General features: G+C 41.6%; 1 protein-coding gene across 8 annotated transcripts in view; it reads left to right on the top strand.

Annotated features, from left to right (window-relative positions):
• The window catches only part of LEF1 (lymphoid enhancer binding factor 1), a 154871-nt gene that overhangs the window by 5591 nt on the left and 126372 nt on the right, over positions 1-22908 (top strand). For all 8 annotated transcript variants that reach the window (XM_073602111.1, XM_073602141.1, XM_073602136.1 and 5 more), the window contains one exon: positions 20655-20712. In XM_073602111.1, coding sequence (XP_073458212.1) covers positions 20655-20712 — 58 coding nt within the window. The remainder of the gene's footprint in view (positions 1-20654; positions 20713-22908) is intronic.

Genomic DNA, 22908 nt, shown 5'->3' with positions numbered 1-22908 from the left:
CTGATGCGAGCATCTACTGCAATATTCATATTTTTAGCAGTTAACATGCAATCATTAACTATTGCATGTTATGACTTGTTGGTCATGTAAACATAAAAAATGGAGAGATAATCTAGTTTACAAGCGCTAAAATATAATTTTCTCTCAAACTGGGTTCAAAAATAGATATGGGTATGGTGGTGATCCATCAATCTCTTACCATCCTAATGGTGCCCATAGACCAACCTCTCTTACCACACTAATGGTGCTGACCACCCTAATGGTGCCCATAGACCAACCTCTTTTACCACCCTAATGGTGCCCATAGACCACCATCTCTGACCACCCTAATGGTGCCCATAGACCAGGGATATGCAATTAGCAGACCTCCAGCTCTTGTAGAACTACAAGTCCCATGAGGCATAGCAAGACTGACATCCACAAGCATGACACACAGAGGCAGAGGCATGATGGGCATTGTAGTTTTGCAACAGCTGGAGGTCCGCTAATTGCATATCCCTGCCATAGACCAACATCTCTTACAACCCTAATGGTGCTCATAAACCACCATCTCTGACCGTCCTAATGGTGCCCATAGACCAACCTCTCTTACAACCCTAATGGTGCCCAAAGGCCAACCTCTCTTACCACCCTAATGGTGACCATAGGCCACCATCTCTGACCATTCTAAAGGTGCCCTTAGATGATACGCTCAAAGTCTGGCCTATTTTGGCCTGATCAAGAAACGATCCAATGTTTATGTGTCAATGAGCAAGGATTCTCGGGGGATAAAGTGACTGTAAATATTTACAAACCTTGTCCAATCGTAGTTGCTTCCAATGAGATAAACTGGCTCTGTGGCTGATTATGTGTGCCTCCACCCTCCCTCTTATATTGCCAGACTAGGAATGCATGTGCTACCAGAGTATTCCTGTTTAGTCCAGAACTGGCCCATTAGACTTTGTGGGATTGATTTACTAAAACTGGAGACTGCAAAATCTGGTGCAGCTCTGCATAGAAACCCATCAGCTTCCAGTTTTTTTTTTAAATCAAAACTTAATTGAACAAGCTGAAGTTCAAAGCTGATTGGCTACCATGCACAGCTGCACCAGATTTTGCACTCTCCAGTTTTAGTAAATCAACCCCTATACGATATTTGGATCATGCATGTAATCACTCCCTAATGTCTATGGCCAGAATTATCTGTAGCAAACAGTGAAATGTTAATTTTAAGTTATTTAATATGTCATAACATGGAAATGTAGAGGCTGATGCACATTATAGTAGCTAATCAACCATCATTGATCTTATTACAGGTAACTTAAAAAGGTTGTAAACCGCTGGGTGTTTTTTATTTTCAGACCTGCAAGGTAAGGCATAATGTGCTAGTATGCATTGCATATTAGCATATTATGTGAAACTTACCTGAAAAAGACGCATTCCAGCGATGCAATGTCTTCGCTGGAGGCCGCTTCCATCTTCACCCGTCTTCCTTCCGGGTGTGTGACTGTCCGGAGCCGCGATGACATCACTTACGCACATGCACAGGGGAGCTGTCAATTACGTCACAGGATTCTGAAGGAACGGCCCGGGTGACTTCCTTCAGAGCGCATGCGCTGATGATGTAATTGGCTGCATACATAGTAAATATCACCTAAACGGTTCAGGTAAGTATTAAGGGGGCTGAGGGGGGCTGCTGCACACAGTTTTTTTATCTTAATGCAAAGAATGCATTAAAGTGATTGTAAATTCTCGTTTTTTTCCTATAAAAATAACAAACATGTTATACTTACCTGCTCTGTTACAGTGGACTTGCACAGAGTGGCCTGGATCCTCCTCTTCTCGGGTCCCTCTTCTGTGATCCAGGCTCCTCCCTCCTGTTCAGTGCCCCCACAGCAAGCAACTTGCTATGGGGCACCCAAGCCGAGTCACAGCTCCGTGTGTCCATTCAGATACGGAGCCCCTACCCGGTCCCGCTCCCTCTCTCCCCTGATTGGCTAGCTGACTTTGATTCACAGCATCGCCAGCCAATGGCGCTACTGATGTGTCTCAGCCAATCAGGAGGGAGAATCTCAGATGGCTGAGACCCTTGTGGACATCACTGGATATTGAGGGACCTCAGGTAAGTGCTAAGGGGGCTGATGGGGGCTGCTGCACACAGAAGGCTTTTTGCCTTTGAGGAGAAGTCCAGCCTGAGCTTGTTTGGCTGGACTTCTCCTATGGGTCCACTCTCTGCTGACGTCACTGGAATCAGTCCAGGCACCGTATCATCACGTCACTGGAATCAGTCCAGGCATCTGCTGAGAGCCTGAGACGGCCGCTCCCCGCACCTCCACAGCTCAGCAGAGCGCTCCAGTGTGCGTGGAGGAGCAGAGAGGAGAGCTGCTGATTGACAGGCAGCAGCTCTCCGCTCCATCGGCGGTGTTCGGTGCTGCATCCACCTAGGTAAGTATGAATGGCCAAACAAAAAACATACTTCTCTTTTAATGCATAGAAAACTTCTGCCTTTACAACCCCTTTAACCACTTGCTTACTGGGCACCTAAACCTCCTCCTGCCCAGACCAATTTTCAGCTTTTAGCACTGTCACTCTTTGAACGACAATTGCGCGGTCATACAACACATTTTTTTCCCCACAAATAGGTGGTATTTGATCACCTCTGGGTTTTTTATATTTTGTTTAAAATATTAAAAAGACTGAAATTTAAAAAAAAAAATAAAACCGTTTAATATTTTGTTAATAAATTTTTCAAACAAGTAATTTTTCTCCTTCATTGATGTACACTGTAGAGGCCGCATTGATGGGCACTGATAGGCTGCACTGATGGGCACCGATAGGCTGCATTCATGGGCACTGATAAGGTGGCACTGATGGGCACTAATAGGCAACACTGGTGGGAACTGATGAGGTGGCACTGGTGGGTACTGATAGGTGGCATTGGTGGGCAATGAGAGGTGGCACTGATGGGTGGCAGTGATGGGCGGCACAAAAGGGCATTGATAGGTGGCACTGAAGGGCACTAATAGGTGGTACTGATGGGCACTGATAGGCAGCAGTGCTAGGTGGCACTGATTGACACCACTGGTGGGCATTCATAGGTGGCACTCATAGGCATTGATAGGTGGCACTGATTGCTGGCACTGTTATGCACTGTGGGCACTGATTCATGGCACTGCGGGCACTGATAGGCGGTACTGATTGGCACAGATGAGGCGGCTTCGCCTCTACTTCTTGGGGACCGATGTCCCTTTCACAGAAGCCGGTGATCAGCTTTTTTTTCTCCTCATGCTGTCAGCGTGAGGAGGAAAAAAAAAAAGATTACCGATCATCTGTTTACATAATGTGATCAGCTGTCATTGGCTGACAGCTGATTACATGGTAAGGGGCCAGGATCGACCCCTTATTCCGATCTGTGATCACCCGAGATTTGGTGACTTGGTGATCACAGTGCGCGTTGCACGCGCCCTGCAGGGGGCACGCGGGAAGCGTGCAAAGGGGAGGACGTCTATTGACGGCCTCCCGGCAAAGTAGATCCGCGCTGTAGCCATCATTCGGCTATAGCACGAATCTGAAGGAGTTAAGATAAAAAAACCTTCTGCCTTTAGAACCACTTTAATATTACCTTACTTAATAGGCTTATATTATTATTATTATTATTATTATTATTATTATTATTATTATATTGCAGCATATGAAACTGTATAGGATGTTCTACGCTTTCATTTTATACGTAGGTTTGGTATTTGTTGGGGGTTCTGCAGTGTTAACATTTCTGGATCCAAATATAAACTATTACCCTGTCCTACTAAGACATTACAGGATACTCTGCTAAGCAGTACTTCTATCCATGTACATTGGATATTAACCCAAACTCAGTACAATTTCAGAAAAACAGCATGTCTGAGACAACATACTTTGTATATAGTGTTTCCATGCCCTTAAAAGTCATAAGACATGTGGGAAAAATATAAAAAAATAGGAGCAGCACATGGGCACGCCTTCAAACTGTGTAGTTGATGTCAAGAAGAGGGGGGCTGGCCAAGACAAAGAACCCATCTTAAAGGAAACCTTTCCTGAGAGAAATGCAGAAGCTGCCGTTGCTGAATTGGTGGTTGCCTGGCTGTTTCTGCCAACAGTACTGAGACATTGTGATTCTTAGATTGTCAGCTCTAACGAGCAGGGCCCTCTGATTCCTACTGTATTAAACAGTATTGTAACTGTAATGTTTGCCCTTATATTGTAAAGCGCTGCGCAAACTGTTGGCACTATATAAATCTTGTATAATAATATTTACTTAAAGAATAAAGGATGTTCACCTAGCAGCGTGAATGTTACAGAATAAGGAGAACGTTGTATACCCAATCGTGTGCTTTAGTTCTCTTGCACACAATTGGGTATTTAAAGTGAGCACACATTTTCTAAAGCCAATAGTCACTTTGCAAGTTGAACAGCTTCTCTCCATTCAGTAAATCAACCCCACTGCCCCCCACAAGAATGCAGATGAGGAAATTGAGACTGAATTTACAACTCCCGATCCTCATACTTCTTCTGGGTCAGTTCTTTTGAAAGTACCAATGCCACTGAAGTAATATCACAGCCAGGGAGCTAATATGTTCAAGGGGAAAGGTCAGCAATAGGGCTTCCAGATGTCCCTGCTATAGGTTTCTTTAAAAACAGAACTGGCAAAGAAAACACGCCTAGTTTAGTTTCTCAGCAACTGATACTTGATAAGTTTTTGTTACTGTCTCCAAATAACTTTCCTGCCAGTAAAACTCCACTACGTCTTAGGAAAGATGCTTGTGACAGTTCTGTCAGTTACACCTTACTGACACAACCAAAATCTGTCGCAAGTTCTACCAGTTGTCACACTACACAGGGGATGGATTTCTAATTAGCACTTCACTTTTTATGAATTTCAGGGAGAATGTCTTACTAGCCCACCCCTCGACCCAGTTATACCCACATAATAAGCTGTTGGATGGTGTTGGAGCATATCCAGGGTTGATGATACTACACCCTAAACCATGTGTTCTGGCCTAGCAATTGGCTGCTGAGGCCTGAGCACAGCTTCATGAGAGGGGGTGGCTGGTGAGCACTGTGAAGGTAAGTATAAGTAGATCAGAGAAGGGCTAGGCAGACTTTCTAGTGGGAAAAATGACAGAGTCTCTTTAAATGACTCTGCCATTAGAGAATATTGTTCTTCTTTAAGGGATAATATACCAAAGGGGTGACCTTTACTGTAACTTGTATTCGTTACAAACACTCCTTGAGGTTCAGAAAAGTGTAAAAAGTTAACTTTTTCCTCAGCTTGAAATGTAGCTATGGAGTAAACATAAACTAGAATATGGCCCATTTAGCAAATAAGCTTCTTAAGGCTGCTATACAAGGCTGACATTTTGGTTCTTTGTCTCTCAATGCTGAATTGGCCAAAAAGCGAGCTGTGGGTGCTCCTTTTTAAGCCATCTGGCTTGACAAAAGTTGATTGGGTGAAATATTCTCATCTAAAAAGCACCTGCAACAAATCAGAAGCAGGCCAGTTTGTGTATTCTGACAGCCATTGGTACAGTCTGTCAGAATACAATAGCCCGTAGTGGGAGGTTTGTCCAGGGCTTTTTTCAGCTGGAACTTGGTGGAACTCAGTTCCACCACCTCTAGCTCAGGCCCTCTGCTCCCTGCTCACCACTATTACTTGTAAACATTGAAGTCCAGTTTCTGTGTTTGCAAGGGATAGCTTGTCTATCAATGGCTCCCACAGATCTGATCCCCTGAATGGCTAAGGAAGATGCAGGTGCATCCCAAACCCCCCCCCACTGGATCATCTCCCTACAAGTGAGAGAGGAGCCATGTATAGTGTGTGGGGAGGTACTAGAGCCAACAGGGTGCTTCAGTTTAATACAGCAACACAAGTAAGACATGTGGAAAATAGTGTAGCTTTTAAGGAGGAAGGGAGTAGATGGGGGCAGTGTAAGGGGGTTGCATGCAGAGGTCAGAGCTGAAGAGGGGTGAAAGTGAGATGTGGATGGGGGGTGCAGAGGTAAGCAGCTGCGGAAGAAGCCTGAACTCTGCACTCAGTGTGTAGTGCACCGCTGAACTCTGCACTGTGTGTAGTGCACCCCTGGAACTCTGCACTGTGTGTGTAACATTCCCCTCCCTCTGAACTCTGCACTCTGTAATTAATGCACTCAGGGCATTTAATGCCCCTTTAAGACCCTTGCACTGTTAGTGAAATTTGACCACACCCATTATTTGATGCGGTTTGGAGGGTGGAAGGTTGTTTTTTTTTGGGGGGGGGGGTGGCATGGTTGAGTTCCTGCACCTATTTTTTGGAAAAAAAAGCCCTGGGTTTGTCCATCTATGCTGTTAGTATTGATGAAGGAATGTGTAGGATTTTTTTCGTTCAGCCTTTTGGCTGAGGGAAAAAAAATCTTTGTATGGCTAGTGCTTATTGAAAAACATTTGAAAAACCCACTTGTGTGACAATAGCGAATGAACACTATTGTCACACTGATTCTCCTGGCCGATCAGGAAGTGGACCCTGAAACCCGATTGGCTGAAAGGACTGGTGATCCTATTGGATGTCTAGGAGGAGGAGGGAGGAGATGCACGGCGGAAGCCGCTGTGATGCAGAGGAGGAAGAGACAAGATGGAAACCGCCACCCGTAGGACCTAGATGGGGTAAGTGCGGGGCTGGATGACCGACCAACTGTGCGCAAAGCCCCCCCCCCCCCCAAAAAAAAAGAACACCAGCCGCCACTGTCCTACAGGTTCTGTAAAACAACGTGTTACAACCATTCCATTTGAAAAGAACCATCGACTGCTGCTAAAGGATCTTCTACCATTTGGAGAATAAGCTGATATTGGAGTTGAGAGCCCGTTATGCAATAGACTCTGTAAATATTAACTACATTTTTTCTTTTTTAATCAGATGCTTTTTATTGAAATGCAATTGCCGTATAGACTACAGCCTTGGTACAGGTGCAAATATAGCCAAAACAGTTCACACAAAAGTCAAGAACATACCAAAAGGAAAATAAAACCATATACAAAAACACCACATAACTTGTCTCCAGAAGGTACGGTATATAGGGCTCATCTAGATAAATATTCTCTTATTTTATCCAACAATGTGGAAAGTAAATTTCTGTTCACTTTGAATACAGAATCATGTGGAGGAGTTCACCTTTCATGTGATTGGATAATTGAAGTGGATATACATAAAATGTATTGGGTGAAGGTTGTCAACTCCTTTAATAAACCAACCTCCAGTTCTTATCTCTTGTGTATGGTCAGTATTTCAAATTCTAAGGAAGGAAGTTAATTCGGAACATGAAATAACTTGTTAGCGGCCTTACTTCATGTTCCAAACCTTGTAAATAAAAAGTACAATTCCCAGCATCATAAAGAGCAGTGGGGAGTCTGCCTAATGACTGGAGTCTCCCTTATCTTTTGAGGCTGTATGTCTGCTTTCTTTTGCCTGTATGTAAACTTTTTGTAGCCTATCTAATCTATGATTAACCCTTGTAATGATATAGCCATGCTTCAGCTCTTTGAATTTTGTTGAAGGAAAGGGAAAAACCTTCAAACTCCCACAGAACCTCAAGCTGTGCGTATACATATATGTATGAGAAGCTAATTAGCCAAGTGGTGATTGAATAAACAGCTTTCACTTTTTATGCAGAACAGTATAACCCCTCCTCCTTTGTAAAAGCACAAGAGGACAACAGCCAGGCACCATAGAGTCTTGCCCCGACAGAAAGAAAAAGTTCACAGGAGACTTGTACCCTCCTGTGAAGACTCAATGAGCTAAACATATGTTAGGAGTTCACTTTTCTAATTAGGCCCTTCATTGTACTACTGACCAAAATAAGACTGGCCTACCCAATGGGGTTGGTTTTTTTTAAAGAAGAAAATATTCACTTAGCCCAGCAAAGTGTTCACTTAAAAAAAAGTCATGTGCAGGAACTTTGAAAAATAGGGTTTTCCATTGCAAGCAATTGGATGATTGGAGAAAGTTTTGCTAGGTGAACATGAAAACGTGACATCCTAGCCTATATTCACTTCAAATAACAAGTTTGATTTTGGGGATATTCATTTTTATTATATTTAGTATTTATTTGTTGGGTATTTGAGGTAAGCCGCGGCTATAGTGAAATTCACATATTGATTGCAGTCTCTTTAAAAGTTTTAAAAAATGTTTGCCTTAAGCAGGCCATACATGGTCGAATTTCGAACAAATTTTCTTTTCAAAATCAGAAAGTTTGTTTTTTTTGTGATCCGATGGTGCCACCATTGATTTTCGAAATTCGGCCGACCAAGCCTTCAATTTCATCTCATGTTGCTACAGAAAAGAATTTTCGTGGCCGGGAATCTTCTTTTCTCTCCGTAAATTTTCTTTTCTTATTACATTTCTCGCACGATTTTCCCATCATTGATTAGAAAATCGTTCGTTTTTCTAAAAATTTCCAACATGTCCGATTCCTCAAATTTGATTGCCACATGAAAATCGGCCGTTGCTGCAGCCCACTAATGGTGCGAAATTTGTACGAAAATTCTTAGATACGATTTTCAAAAGAAAATTCTTTTTTGTATGGCCAAAATTAGTCAAGTGACAATTTTACTACTTGTAGTGCTTAACTATTAGATGCAGACAGTATTAGAAAAATATATTGTAGGGTATTTGACTGGAAGCAAACAACTTAACGGGGGGATATGATCACCACCATGTATGAATCTAAAGTGGTCCATATAGTGAATTTATTGTAGAATTATTCACTTTAAGGTCATTACAACAAAGATCATAGGGGCACTCTACATTTGGAGGAAAATAGATTTAACCTCTACATACAAAAAGGCTTCTTCACAGTAAGAGCTGTGAAATATAGAATAGGATCCCTCAAGAAATTGTGCTGTAGATTGTTTTAAAAAAGTCCTGGATACATTCTTAAATGCAAAAAATATAACTAGATTATAAGCTTCATGAGCAGAGCCCTCCTATTCCTTCTGTGTTGAACTGTGTTGTAGCTGTACTGTTCCCCTTTATATTGTAAGTGCTAAGTAACTCCTATATTATAAAAATAATAATAGATACTAACATTTATAGGTCATAACAACAGATTGTTGATCCAGGGGGAATACAATTGCCTTCGGGGGATCAGGAAGGAGTTTTGTTTCCTTCACTGGAGCAAATTTACCCACTTCCTGACCAGGCCATTTTTTGCAGTACGGCAATACGTCGCTTCAACAGACAATTACACGGTCCTGCGACGTTGTACCCAAACGAAATTGAGCTTTCTTTTGGTGGTATTTGATCACCTCTGCGGCTTTTATTTTTAGCGCTATAAACAAAAAAAGAGCAACAATTTTGAAAAAAAAAAACAATATTTTTTACTTTTTGCTATAATAAATATCCACAAAAAAAACTGTAAAAAAACTAATTTCTTCCTCAGTTTAGGCCAATATGTATTCTTCTACATATTTTTGGTAAAAAATAATAAAATCCAAATTAGCGTATATTGATTGATTTGCGCAATAGTTATCGCGTCTACAAAATAGGGCATAGATTTATGGCATTTTTATTATTATTATATTTTTTTACTAGTAATGGCGGTGATCTGTGATTTTTAGCAGGACTGCGACATTGCGGCGGACAGATCGGATACACTCTTGCGATCAGTGCTAAAAAATGCACTGATTGATGTATAAATGACACTGGCAGGGAAGGGGTTAACACCAGAGATCAAGGGGTTAAATGTTCCCTAGGGAGGTGCTTTCTAACTGTGGGGGATGTTGACTGACAGGGAGTAGATAGAGATCGCTTTTCCTAATCACTAGGAACAGACAATCTCACTCTGCTCCCCTGACATAACAGGGATCTGTTTGTTTATACTGGCAGATCCCCTTTCTGCCTCTCTGTGGAGTGATCGCGGGTAGCCGGTGGACATCGAGTCCACCGGACCCACTGATTGGCTCCCCCGCTAGCGATTGGGCACAGATCGCAGTGTACGTGCCCGACGTACAATGACGGCGATTCGCGCTAGAGAGCCAAACTGCGGCAGCTGGTCGGGAAGTGGTTAAAGAATATAAAAAATGTAAATTGTAAGAATACATTTCTCTGTTTTTTTGCTGCCTTGTGTTTTTTTAAATATACCAATGAAAGCGTTTTGTTATTTTTAATTGACATGTTCAAAAAAATGACAAAAACAGCTGTATATCACACTAGAAATCTTGTGCGCTAATAACTTCCTGTGCTTTGTGCAGCCATTAGTTAGCATTGTTCCCAGCTATATCTGTTGACTACAAAACACCCCCCCCCTGTGTTATGGAGAGGAGGCGTTCCTAACACACTCTCCTAGGGTGACAGTGACAACATGCTCCTCCTAGATACAGTATGGTTGTCACCCTAGAAAAGGAAGTGTGCACCTAGCAGGATCACCAGGTGAAAATCAAGAAGAAAGAAGAAAAAGGTATGGATAAGGGAAAAAAGGTGCCATCACAACTAAGGAATGGTAAGCTGCAGTACATACAATTTGTGTTCTTGGGTTTAGATACACTTTAATTGATCTGAAACCACCTTGTGAAGGAAATATTATAAACAGGATATATACAGTATATTGACATATAATAAACATAAATGTAAAATAGATAAGATTTAGGCTCAGTTCACACTGCAATGACCTGAAAGTCATGCAACTTCCAGAGCAACTTTGGCACAACTTTGAAGCAACTTCAGGGAGTGCATGTGTAATCTTCTTTTAATGTCGGATCCAAATCACATCAATTAAGATGAGGATCTGACTTGGAGACAAATTCCATTAAAGTCTATGGGCACAAGTCAGATAGAAGTCACCTTGATGAAAAGAAAGAAAAGAAGAGCGCACCAGCCTAGTGCATTATCCTTGACAGATTTATTGATTAAAAACGAGATAAAATCTACTCACAAAGGTTGAAGAAACAAATCGCATTTGTAAATGCCACAGCGGCGATTAATCCAGTGGTAGCAGTTTTCCAGGTCCCAGGAAGGAGGCGTACGGACTACTGCTGGCTAACGCGTTTCGAAGGTTACCCTTCTTCATCAGAGCCTTAGTAGTGTTAATCTCCTGCTGGTTTTTATACATGTGTCCACCCAACCAAGGCTGATCAGATTGGTTCTGAGGCTCCTCCTTTAATTGGTGGGCGGTTCTTTGGGGGGGGGGGTTGGATCTAGGCTATGTTGTTATTATTATTAATATAGGGCCATGGTGAAAAACATAATTTTGGTCTAATTTAATTACTAGTTCTAGTTCTGGTATTTTATTTTATTTTAAATTTTAAATTTTAGATTTTAGTTTTTAGGTTTTTTATTTTTATTTATTTTTTATATTATTTTTAATTAATATTTGATGTTTAAATCAGCGGCCATGTATATATTCGGGAATGCAAAGATCCAGTAACAGACTAAAACGGTCCTGTCAATACTGTCACAAAAAGTGAGCCGAAGCATAACGAATGTTCCTTTGGGCTCCTCTCCCCTTCTATCTACGGTAGCTACGGTCCTTGCAGAGATATTTTACCCGAGCCAATGAGCTGTCATCAGACATACACATCATAAGGTATGCCACTCTATTTCCAATCTTTGATTTGTAACCCCTGGTTTATTTATTCTTTCCTGAGGTCTGTAATCTATAGATAGAAGGGGAGAGGAGCCCAAAGGAACATTCGTTATGCTTCGGCTCACTTTTTGTGACAGTATTGACAGGACCGTTTTAGTCTGTTACTGGATCTTTGCATTCCCGAATATATACATGGCCGCTGATTTAAACATCAAATATTAATTAAAAATAATATAAAAAATAAATAAAAATAAAAAACCTAAAAACTAAAATCTAAAATTTAAAATTTAAAATTTAAAAGTTAAAATAAAATAAAATACCAGAACTAGAACTAGTAATTAAATTAGACCAAAATTATGTTTTTCACCATGGCCCTATATTAATAATAATAACAACATAGCCTAGACCCAACCCCCCCCCCCAAAGAACTGCCCACCAATTAAAGGAGGAGCCTCAGAACCAATCTGATCAGCCTTGGTTGGGTGGACACATGTATAAAAACCAGCAGGAGATTAACACTACTAAGGCTCTGATGAAGAAGGGTAACCTTCAAAACGCGTTAGCCAGCAGTAGTCCGTACGCCTCCTTCCTGGGACCTGGAAAACTGCTACCACTGGATTAGTCGCCGCTGTGGCATTTACAAATGCGATTTGTTTCTTCAACCTTTGTGAGTAGATTTTATCTCGTTTTTAATCAATAAATCTGTCAAGGATAATGCACTAGGCTGGTGCGCTCTTCTTTTCTTTCTTTTCATCTGGCATTAGGACATCCCATCCTTAAGAGCAGCAAGGCCGAAATCCATAGTCCTTCCTGAACCCTTGGGATCTTTTAGCGGATACACCCGTGCGCAAGAGTATTTTGCTTTTTTGTCTATACAGAAGTCACCTTGAAGCAGTACAAGACCCTTTTCTAAAGTCGGAGCGACTTCAGTAGGGCTAATTAAGACAGCTCTTATTGATGAACATGGGGTTTCACATGTCACGCGACTTAGGGGGAAAGGAAAGGGAAAGGAAAGGGTTATAAGTGATATACCCTGTTTCCCCGAAAATAAGACCTAGCGTGATTGTCGGTGATGGCTGTAATATAAGCCCTACCCCCCAAATAAGCCCTAGTTAAAGTCCTTGTAGGTCTTATTTTCAAGTAAGGGCTTATTTTCGGGGAAACAGGGTAGGGCTTATTTGGGGGGCAGGGCTTATATTGCAGCCATCACTGACAATCACGCTAGGTCTTATTTTTGGGGAAACAGGGTATGGCACAAAAACTGTTGTCTAGTGCTTGGGACCAAATAGCAACATAACTATGACATTTTCATAGGAAAGATCATATCCATAAATTAACACAGTTTACTCTTACTAGCCCAACCACTGTGTGTTTAGCTGCAGTGGCGGTGCGTCCATTAGGGCAGTCCCCTCTCTCCAGCCACCTCCTCTATGACCAATGGATAGATTCATGCATAACGTTTGATGGGCACAGTGGCTGCGTTTGATGGCACAGTGGATGCGTTTGATGGCACAGTGGCTGCGTTTGATGGCACAGTGGCTGCGTTTGATGGCACAGTGGCTGGGTTTGATGGCACAGTGGCTGCGTTTGATGGCACAGTGGCTGCAATTGATGGGTTTTTTTTCAGAATTTTTCAGTTTGTTTGAGCCCCCCCCCCCCCAAAAAAAAAAAATTTGAGCACCAGCTGTCACTGTGTAGCTGTCACCACATACCTACAAGTGCAGCTTCGGCATACCTATAGTAGACAGCCAAACAAAGTTCCTCATCTATTCAGGCCTCCATACCAGGAGATGTGTTGTGATGTGTTGTGACAATGTAGTACCATATCCTCTCCAGATTTCAAAATCAGCAATCAAATCTAATATAGTGCTAGAGAAATACAGTACTTTGAATATATGACCAGAACATATTTTCTAGAACAATGATCAAGTCCAAAAATCAAACGTCTTTTTGAACTCCAAGAGTATTGCCAACCACAGATGAACATTGAGCATAAACATGGCTAATTACAATCAGGTAGCATATGGATTAAATTTGACCAATATTTAGCACTGGGTCTGTTAAAAAGGTCTTTTAGCCTTGTGAAAAATCTCTTGAGTGAAATCACCCAAAAATCAAGCTAGGGACCACATAGTGTTCAAATTCAATCCTTAATTCTGATTGCCCAGGATTGATGATTTGTATGCAGCTGAGCAGTGATAATTCTTAGTTATATGTCTGGGCGCTGCTTGTCATCCAGATTGGGGAGAACATTATGGTAACCCCAGTGCTCCAGCAGTATCATAGAGAATGAGAGATGCCCCACCATGCATTGTCACTGCCTGACATAAGGGTATTCTGTTGAGGTGCATCTAAACCTATGAACAAAATTTTTATATATTGCAGCCTAACACTCCTTAGATATGGTGGCTGCATATGTTTTCTTTTTTTAAGCTTTTTTTTTTTCTTAAAGCAGACTTTCACCCATGAAAAGCACTTCCTCTCCCCTAACTCCTCCCCTCCATCTTAAGCATTAAACAATAATTTATTTTTATAGTGTTTACTACCTCATCTTCTCCTAGGTGAGAATGACATATGCTGTGCAATATTTGCGCATGCACAGACATGCCAGGGGTCTCCAGAACCTGGCAGAGGACCAAGGCATGTCTGCTCATGCCCAAAATCATATTAACCGCCCTGCGCATGCATAGACACGCTGTGAGCCTGTTAGGTCCCATATACCAGCAGAGACTCATGGTGCCATTGTGCATGCTTGGGGGATTTAGTGGTCTCTGCCAGGTCTTATAGACCAGCGGTGTGTCTGCGATTGCATGGGATTTTGATCCAGGATAGTGGCATGGAAGTATAACCCTGTGGAAGAACTTTGGGCTGGAAAAGGACAGCACTGGACTTCATGGTCTAGTAAGTACGGTATCTATTTTTTTATTTACATACAGGAAAATTTACCAAGGAATAAACATTACATTTTAGATGAGAAGAGTGGAATTCTTCTTTATTTTCACTCTGTGAATCTGCTAGTAACTGACTTCCTGTCCTATTGTGACAATACTTACTATAACTGTACTGTATTTCTGAAGGAGCAGTATTGTCACTCTAGGACTGGTTGTGTATTAGGATTTCAACACACCTCCCCCTTCCCATATCGCCATAATATAGGAAGAGGTGTTCTGTAGTCCACAGGGATAGCTGAGAACAATGCTAACCGATAACAGAGGGAGCGAGCACAGGAAGTTATCAGCTCACAACATTTCTGGCAGGGTCAACATGTATTTGTTTGCATATATCAAATATATATATAAAAAAAAAAAACACATTCAATGGTATACTAAAAAGATAATTATTGAAATTAAAAACACAAACATTTGTACTTACCTAGATGGCTGCAGCATCAATCCATTGCTGTCTGCAGCTGTCACCTGTCGGCTCTACACCTAGAACTAAGCGATCAAAGACTTCTGATCGCTCAGTTCTCAGTCTTCAGTGAGCAGAGAGCTGGTGACTTGTCAGTCACCAGCTCTCTCTGCTCTGCCCCTCCAGCGCTCACTGAAGTGGTGGACTGTGGAGGGGGCAGGAGCAGCTGGCTAAGGCTCTCAGCAGCACATTGAGAAGCTGAGCCAGCTGCCAGTCAGGCATCTGGGTGGATCCCGACATTATTGTCAGGATCCCTGTAGAGCCTGGACTGGCACTGTGATGTCTGCTGAATATGGATCAAAATAGTGCAGAACAGATACTCTGTTAGACCTGGTCCACACCTATGCAGGTTGCAGTTTTCCATGTGCATTCTGCGTTTTTTTACACACATTTTGACGTGTTTTTAATGCGTTTTGCGTTTTTGGGAGGTGTCTGTTGTCTTGCGGGAGAAAACAGCAAAAATGCAGCAGAAACGCATCAAAAACTCTGTGCTTCCGTTGAAGTCTATACAACTAAAACCACAACCCGCTGCAGGAAAAAAAGTCCCTGATCCCTTCCAGTGGAAAATGCACAGATGTGAACATGGCTCATAGGAAACCATATTAAATGGACTGTGGTGCATTTCTGCAAAACTGAAAACGCACTAAAAAAACGAATAGGTCTGAACCAGGCCTAATTCTACTGTTGTATTTTTCCCCACTGATATAGCAATCATCAGCTGAATAAAGTGGGCTTCCCTGTCACTGCTCTTATCATTTTATTAGTTCCTGTTACACAAGTAAAGCTGGCCATACACAAGTAGATATCCATTCAAAAATTCTTGTTTTAAGAACTTTTGTTTGATTTTCTAAATGTTAGTGAGGGCAAATTGACATTTGTTTTTGACCACAATGATGTGAAAATTTGAATAAGCAGGATGTTAATTTTTTCGCAAACAGATTTTTTACCAATGTGGTTTTTATTTGGGAAAGTCCGTTCACTCCAAAACTGAACGTTAAAAGCAAATTTCTTTTTAACTACTTTTGAATGACATTCGTCAAGTTATCGCATACACTGATGAGAATATTTGTACAAATGTTTGTTTAAAATTCTACTAGTGTATGGCCAGCTTATAGTGCTTGTAAAGGCACAAGGTTTTTAACCTTCATGCATTCTACGCATGAAGGTAAAAAACCTTTTGTGTGCAGCAGCCTCCCCAGGTCCCCCTAATACTTACCCGAGCCCCCTCTCGATCCAGCGATGGCCACGAGAGCCTTGCCTATCCGGGTACTCGCACTCCTAATTGGCTATTGGCAGCAGCGGGAGCCATTGACTCCCGCTGCTGTCAATCACAGCCCGTGAGCCAATCATGAGATGGAGTGGGCCGGGCCGAACTGCGGCTCTGTGTGTGAATGGGCACACAGAGCAGCGGCTTGGCTCAGGTGCCTCCATAGCAAGCTGCTTGCTGTGGGGGCACCCAACAGGAGGGAGGAGGCAGGAGCGCCCGCGAGGGACCCGAGAAGAGGAGGATCCGAACCACTCTTTGCAAAGCCATAGCACAGAGCAGGTAAGTATGACATGTTTATTATTTTAATGAAAAACTTTAACTCATGCACTGGCAGTGTCAAACCTGTGTTAAACCTGCTAAACTTGGTTTTAAGGGAGGAACATTCAAAGCTTGGTATACAAGTACAGTTTTATCTTTTTTCGTTGAATAAAAAAAACAACAAACAGATCCCTGCATCAACACAAGTGATGTTGATGCAGGGATCTCTCCCCCTGTGTCTTTTATTCTGACAGCGGGGATTCCCCCACCAGAATACACAGATAAGCACTTGCAGCCATTGGCTTTTTGCAATGATGCATGGATTTTAAAAGTTTTTTTTTTTTTTTTTTTTTTTTTTTTTAAAGCACATGATTAGAGCCCAAAGTTCTAACTGGCTTTAAAAAATGGTAGGCCCCGCACCCTGAGCCCACCCAGTTGTGTGACAATAACGAATTTATATTCACTATTGTCTTCCTGATTCTTCTCCCGGCCAATCAGGAAGCAGTTCCTGAGACCCGATTGGCCAGAGAGTCTCAGGACTCCTGACCAAACGGGTCTCAGTCAGGACCTACTTCCTGTTCGGCCAGGAGGAGAAGCAATGGCCCCGAGCGAGGAGCTGCAGCCCGGATCCATATCTGCCTGATCTGCCTCCTTCCTAAGGGAGGGATCGCCGAATTCCCATGCCTATCCCACACGGCAACACCAACGCCCCCACCCCAAAATATTGAGCACCACCCGCCACTGGTATAGACATACCAAAATTTGGCTGAATTTCAGTACTTATGTACCAGGCTTAAACTCAGGGAAAAGGGCTCTGGGAGGCAGTTGTTTAAACTTCCCAGATGACTTCTGCATTTAGAAAAGCTAAACGCAGGAGTGTCAGTGCAAATGAGGCCTAAATCTGCACAGTATTCCAGGCTGTAAATGAAAATCCTACAATAATATTTAGTCAAATGCAGCAGTTAAAAACAAAAACACCACAGTGCAGACAATATTTATTTTAACACATCTGGGACTTCCAATGCTCAGGAAGTGAATTAATGAACAGATACAAACTGTGTAATTGTTGTCAGATGGCAGTGCCCCTCATTTAGTCAATGCATTATCTATTACCTGGCTTCAGCACAGGAAGGAAATGCATTGCTAATAGGACACTTTTATCGCCGGGGCTTTGTCGGTGAGCATTTTAATTATATCCGTGTATTTTTTGTGCTGCGTTTGATGTGTACACTCAGGATACTACCTGTATTATAGACCTGACACCACTTGTTACATGACTGGGCATGCATGTTTATGTCAATGTAACTAAGATGGGGGAATGCTGCTATGCCTCCCTGTTATGGGTTTATCACAGAGAATACTGACACTCAGCTAAAAGAAAAAAAATCAACATGGTTGATGTCTGTTTTCTCTGCAACTGGCCATCAGACACCTTAAAATGATGTTCTGTTTTATTGATCTATATGTGTGGATTATCTGTAGAAGAAGGCTGATGGTCTGCTGCCATCTTTCAAGGCCATTTGTTTGGGTCCTAAAAGGCTTTGATGGAGTACTTTACGTGTTCCCACTGGTGCATGTATGCAACCATCATATAATGATTACTCTCATTGTCTCATGAAAGATTTAGGCAGTTGGCTCATGCATGGCCAAATCTGTTCCTGATTGGCCTCGTGTGACTTGATTTGTACTTGCAGAAGTAGGTTTAACCATCCTTGTATCATTCTTTACTTTGAATGGTATTTGTGAGTGTGGGGAGAGGGGGTTTCAAGCAGGGCTGCTGCTAGAAATCATGGGGCCCCTTACATCCTGCCTGACGGAGCCCCCCAACCCCGCCTCCAACCCCTAGATGCAGTGGCATTCACTTTATCCGCCTACTCCCCGAAAATGAAAAAATACCGTTGAAGTGATGGGGCCCAGGGAAATTTTAGCCCTGGTAAGCAAGTAGAAATAGGGGTGTGATCTAGTAAAATCTATTCATTTAGGCAGAAATGAACAATAAAGCTGCCCCGGGCCCCCCCTGTTTAGCTGATAAGGCCTGGGCCCAGTACAACAGGACCAGTTGTACTGCCTTATCAGCGGCCCTGGTTTCAAAGCTGCACTGCTCTTAACACGGATAGCTATGCAGCAGATCGGATCATTTTTGTTAAAGATATTTAGTCTTTTTATCATCTTAAAGTGGTTGTAAACTACTACAGGTAAGCCTATAATTAGGTTTAGGAGATCTCCCTGTGCCTGCGTGGGTTTCCTCCGGGTACTCCGGTTTCCTCCCACACTCAAAAGACATGCTGGTAGGTTAATTGGATCCTGTCTAAAATTGTCCCTAGAATGTATGAATGTGAGTTATGGACCTTAGATTGTAAGCTCCTTGAGGGTAGGGACTGATGTGAATGTACAATGTATATGTAAAGCGCTGCGTAAATTGACGGCGCTATATAAGTACCTGAAATAAATAAAATAAATAAATATCCCCTGTATTTGCATGTGCTGATGTCATAGGCAGATGCACACTGAAGCAAATTGAAGCAATGGCACGTTAGCGGCGGCTCCCGGGCACATGCGCGGGAGTGACGTCATCGCAGCTCCGGCCAATCACAGTGCCGAAGCCCGCGATACCCGGAAGTAACTCCGGGAGCGATGTCGGCCGCCGGAGCGGTGAACGAGGACCACTGAGGGGGCTTCGATCTCAGGTAAGTAATTCATAATGAGCTAGTATGCTACTAGCTCATTATGCCTTTGTCTTGCAAGGTTTTTTTTCTTTTGTTTGTTTGTTTTTTTTAGGGTTTACAACCACTTTAATGTCAAATTCCCCATAGCAACCAATAAACCAGCACTCATTATACATATATGTTATTAATCTAATTGATGCCTAATGGGTAAAACAAACAGGGGTGGATTTACGAAAGACAAATCGACTGTGAACTTTGCAAAGTGCAGTTGCTCCAAAGCTTAGTAAATTAGATACAGCTTCATTTTGCAAAGAAAACCCAACCACTTGCAACAAAAATAAAAAGAAACAATATTTTTTGCTTCTACAGGATTGGACAATGGAAGCCAACAGAGCTCCCCCCTCATTTACTAAGATCTGGAGCAACTACACTTTGCAAAGTGCACAGTCTATTTGCCTTTATGTAAATCAAACCCACAGTTCTTGCTTTAGGCAGTTTGGTAAATGAGCCAACATAGTGAAGACTTTTTGGGAATTGTGATCTGTAAAACATAAGAACAACCTGAAAATGAGGTTTTCCTGAGAAATCCATGTGGATGGTTTGATTTGATCTCCCTAAGCTGACCATACACCAGTAGAATTCCATTTGAATGTTCATAAAAGAATTCTGAAAAATTGTACTTCAGAGCATTCTTTCTTGCCATCACCGAGTCAAGCAATTTCACTTGAAAGCCCTTAAAAGTTTCGTTCACACTTGCCACTTGAATGGAATCTATTAAATAGTTTTTTGTGCCTAGAACATGCACATTACAATAGGTAAGATTTTTCCTGAACAAAAAACATATTCATTAGAATTTGAAAAAAATATCCATTCTGCTTCTTTTAATTTTCTCATCACTACAGGCGAAAATGAGCGTTGATTAACCATTGGAAAATCAAACAAATATTCAGTAAACAAGCATTTTCAAACAAAATACTACACGTGTATGGCCAACTTTAGTCTTTGTATGGGGATAATAGTGATAACGTGAATTTCAGAGAACTTGAAAGATTACTAAAAACTAAAAAAAACCTGTGTGCATTCCTTTGCAGTGGATTCTCCTCTGTGACTGTATCTCTAAAGCTAATTGTTGTAGTTGGTTTTGAAATGGGTATGCTCCTGTACTTTTTTAGTAAACAATTTACTATGCCAGAATAGATTTGATTTGAATAGATTCGACACTGGCCCAAAATGAGTTAAATGGGTCTTAGCTGCTGCCATGGATGTGCAAACCAGGATGTCCAGTCATCAGTTTTCTATCTAAAGCCTTAACATTCATATGGAAAGAGGTGTGCATTGCCACAGGAGCCATTTACTTGCATTAGTAGACCTGTTTCATAAACAAGAGAGGGAGTTTAGAAAGGGATTTATACTTTGCTCGTTATATGCATTTAAAATGAGTGTCTTTAACCTGGTAACAATAACTCCTTTTTGTATATTTATTAGCTATCCAGAAGAAGGCAAGACTCTTACCATGAAAAGTCTAGAGAGCACCCAGATGATGGTGAGTTCAAAACATTTCAGTTCAATTTTTCCTTTTGTATTTCTGAACCAAATAAGCCACTAAATAGTGAGATAGTTAAAAAAAATACCCGCGCTATGGTTATAAGTGCTTCACTGCCTGTGAAATTTGAATCCCAAAATAAATTTATGGATTTGTTTTCATATGTACCAATATAAATTGAAGCTACTGCTGCTGTTGTGTAAGGTCAAGGACCCATAAAGTGACAATAAGCAGAGTTAAACTTAGCGTTGCTTCTATATAAACTTATGAAAATCAAACTAATATATAAAGTGCCTGTGTAATCATTAGTCCATTATAGTTCAATCATAAGTGAAAAAAGTCCATCCATGCAGATAAAGTGCCAAACAAAGTGGATTCCTGCTTGTGGAGATTCAAGTGCTATTCTGTGCTCCCCTCCTGAGTCCTCACTCACCAGTAATATGATTCAAAACCGCATGGTCTATATCCTGCACCAATGGATGAATCAAACTCCTTCCTTCTCCTCCAGATTACAAGGTTTCCGGTATGATGGCCTGCGGCATACCAAAGAAAAGAGAGATGTATATAGCGTAATACTCCACTCACATGTGCTGCTGGCTTCTGTGTTCAGCAAATCTGAACACAGAAGCCAGCAGCACATGTGAGTGGAACCACAGGTCCAGCAGAACCACAGCACCAAAGAGTATTACGCTATATACTTCTCTTTTCATTGGTATGTTGCATACCATCATACTGGAAACCTTGTAATCTGGAGGGGAGGGAAGGAGTTCAATTCATCCATTATGAATGATTGCACTATTAAGGACTAATGATTGCACAGGCACTTTACATATTAGTTTGATTCTCATAAGTTTATATAGAAGCAGCGCTTAATTTACCACTGTTTAAAGCCATTAAATAGGCCTCATGCACACTGGGCATTAAAAACACAATTTTTTCAAGCATTTTTTTTTCTGCATTCAGGAGCAGCAGCATTAATTCAATACATTCATTTTTTGGCCAATGAAATGAATTAACTCCCAAGGGCTTGACACACCTAAAAGTACCTAAACACTGCTTTTCTCCTGCCAGGAAAAGGCATTTAGGAGTGCTGGGCAAACTCCCTGTGTGCATGAGGCCTTACATTCAGCCTCATCCCTCTTCTTCCCTTGGCCATTCTGTGAACTATTCACAGAATACACAGCGTTCTGTGTTATCCGCCTCCTCCTCCCCTTGGCCGACCACAGAACATTGCGTATTCTGTGAATGGCCAAAGGGAGAGGAGGGGCGAATAAAACAGAACGCTTTGTATTCTGTGAATAGTTCACAGAATGGCCAAGGGGAGAAGATGGATGGGGCTGAATGTAAGGCCTCAAAATGGTTTACAGAGTACACAGCATTCTGTGAATGGCCAAGGGGATAGGAGAAGCAGATAAGCCACACTTCCATGTAGGAGAGCCACAGCTGTCATATCAACAGCAATCCAAAAGTAGAGAGCTGTACTATCTGCCATGAAAAAAATATACATTTTAAAGTAAAGAGTAGTGATCCAGAAATTACAATTGCACCAGAAATTAGAAAAATCACTGTGCCTGGAGTTCTGCTTTATTTGTCACCCAAGATAAAGAAACCTTTCTTCAGAGTCAAAACTACATCTGTGCGCCATACGCAGTTTTACCGGTCAGTCTGTGAGAGAATTCCATCTAAAACCAAGTTTCTGACCACAAACAGTGGTTTAAGACAGTTGGGATTCTACTGAGAAGCTCAGTTTATTACGTATTAAATGACAGACAAGCAACTTTTTGAGTAACACTTCGAGTCGTTTATGTAATACAAACATTTTCCATATTTCTTCATATCATTATATTACTAACATTTTTCCTTCTGTTTGAAACAGAATATAAAATGTTAGTCATAGTGAGAGTTCCATGCTGAAATATGAGTATATGGTTTGGTTACTTCCTCCAAGTTTTGAACATTCTGTACCTAGAGCATACAATTCTGAGGCTGAAGTCCAAAATTTTTTTATTTTCCATTTCATCTGAAACATTAAGCATAGTATGCTACAGAAGGCTTGTACAGTTTATGAATACAATTTTTAGATGGTTTTTAGCTTTTACATTGTCTAAAGCACTCTTCTGGGGAAAAGTATAGATTCTCTGAAGAGTCCCAAAACTGATGGGGCATCATTGCGGCTTGGCAATGACATATTCACAC

This window comes from Aquarana catesbeiana, linkage group LG01, assembly GCF_042186555.1.
Source record: "Aquarana catesbeiana isolate 2022-GZ linkage group LG01, ASM4218655v1, whole genome shotgun sequence".
NCBI lineage: Eukaryota > Metazoa > Chordata > Amphibia > Anura > Ranidae > Aquarana > Aquarana catesbeiana.
This window is presented reverse-complemented; position numbering and strand designations above follow the sequence as displayed.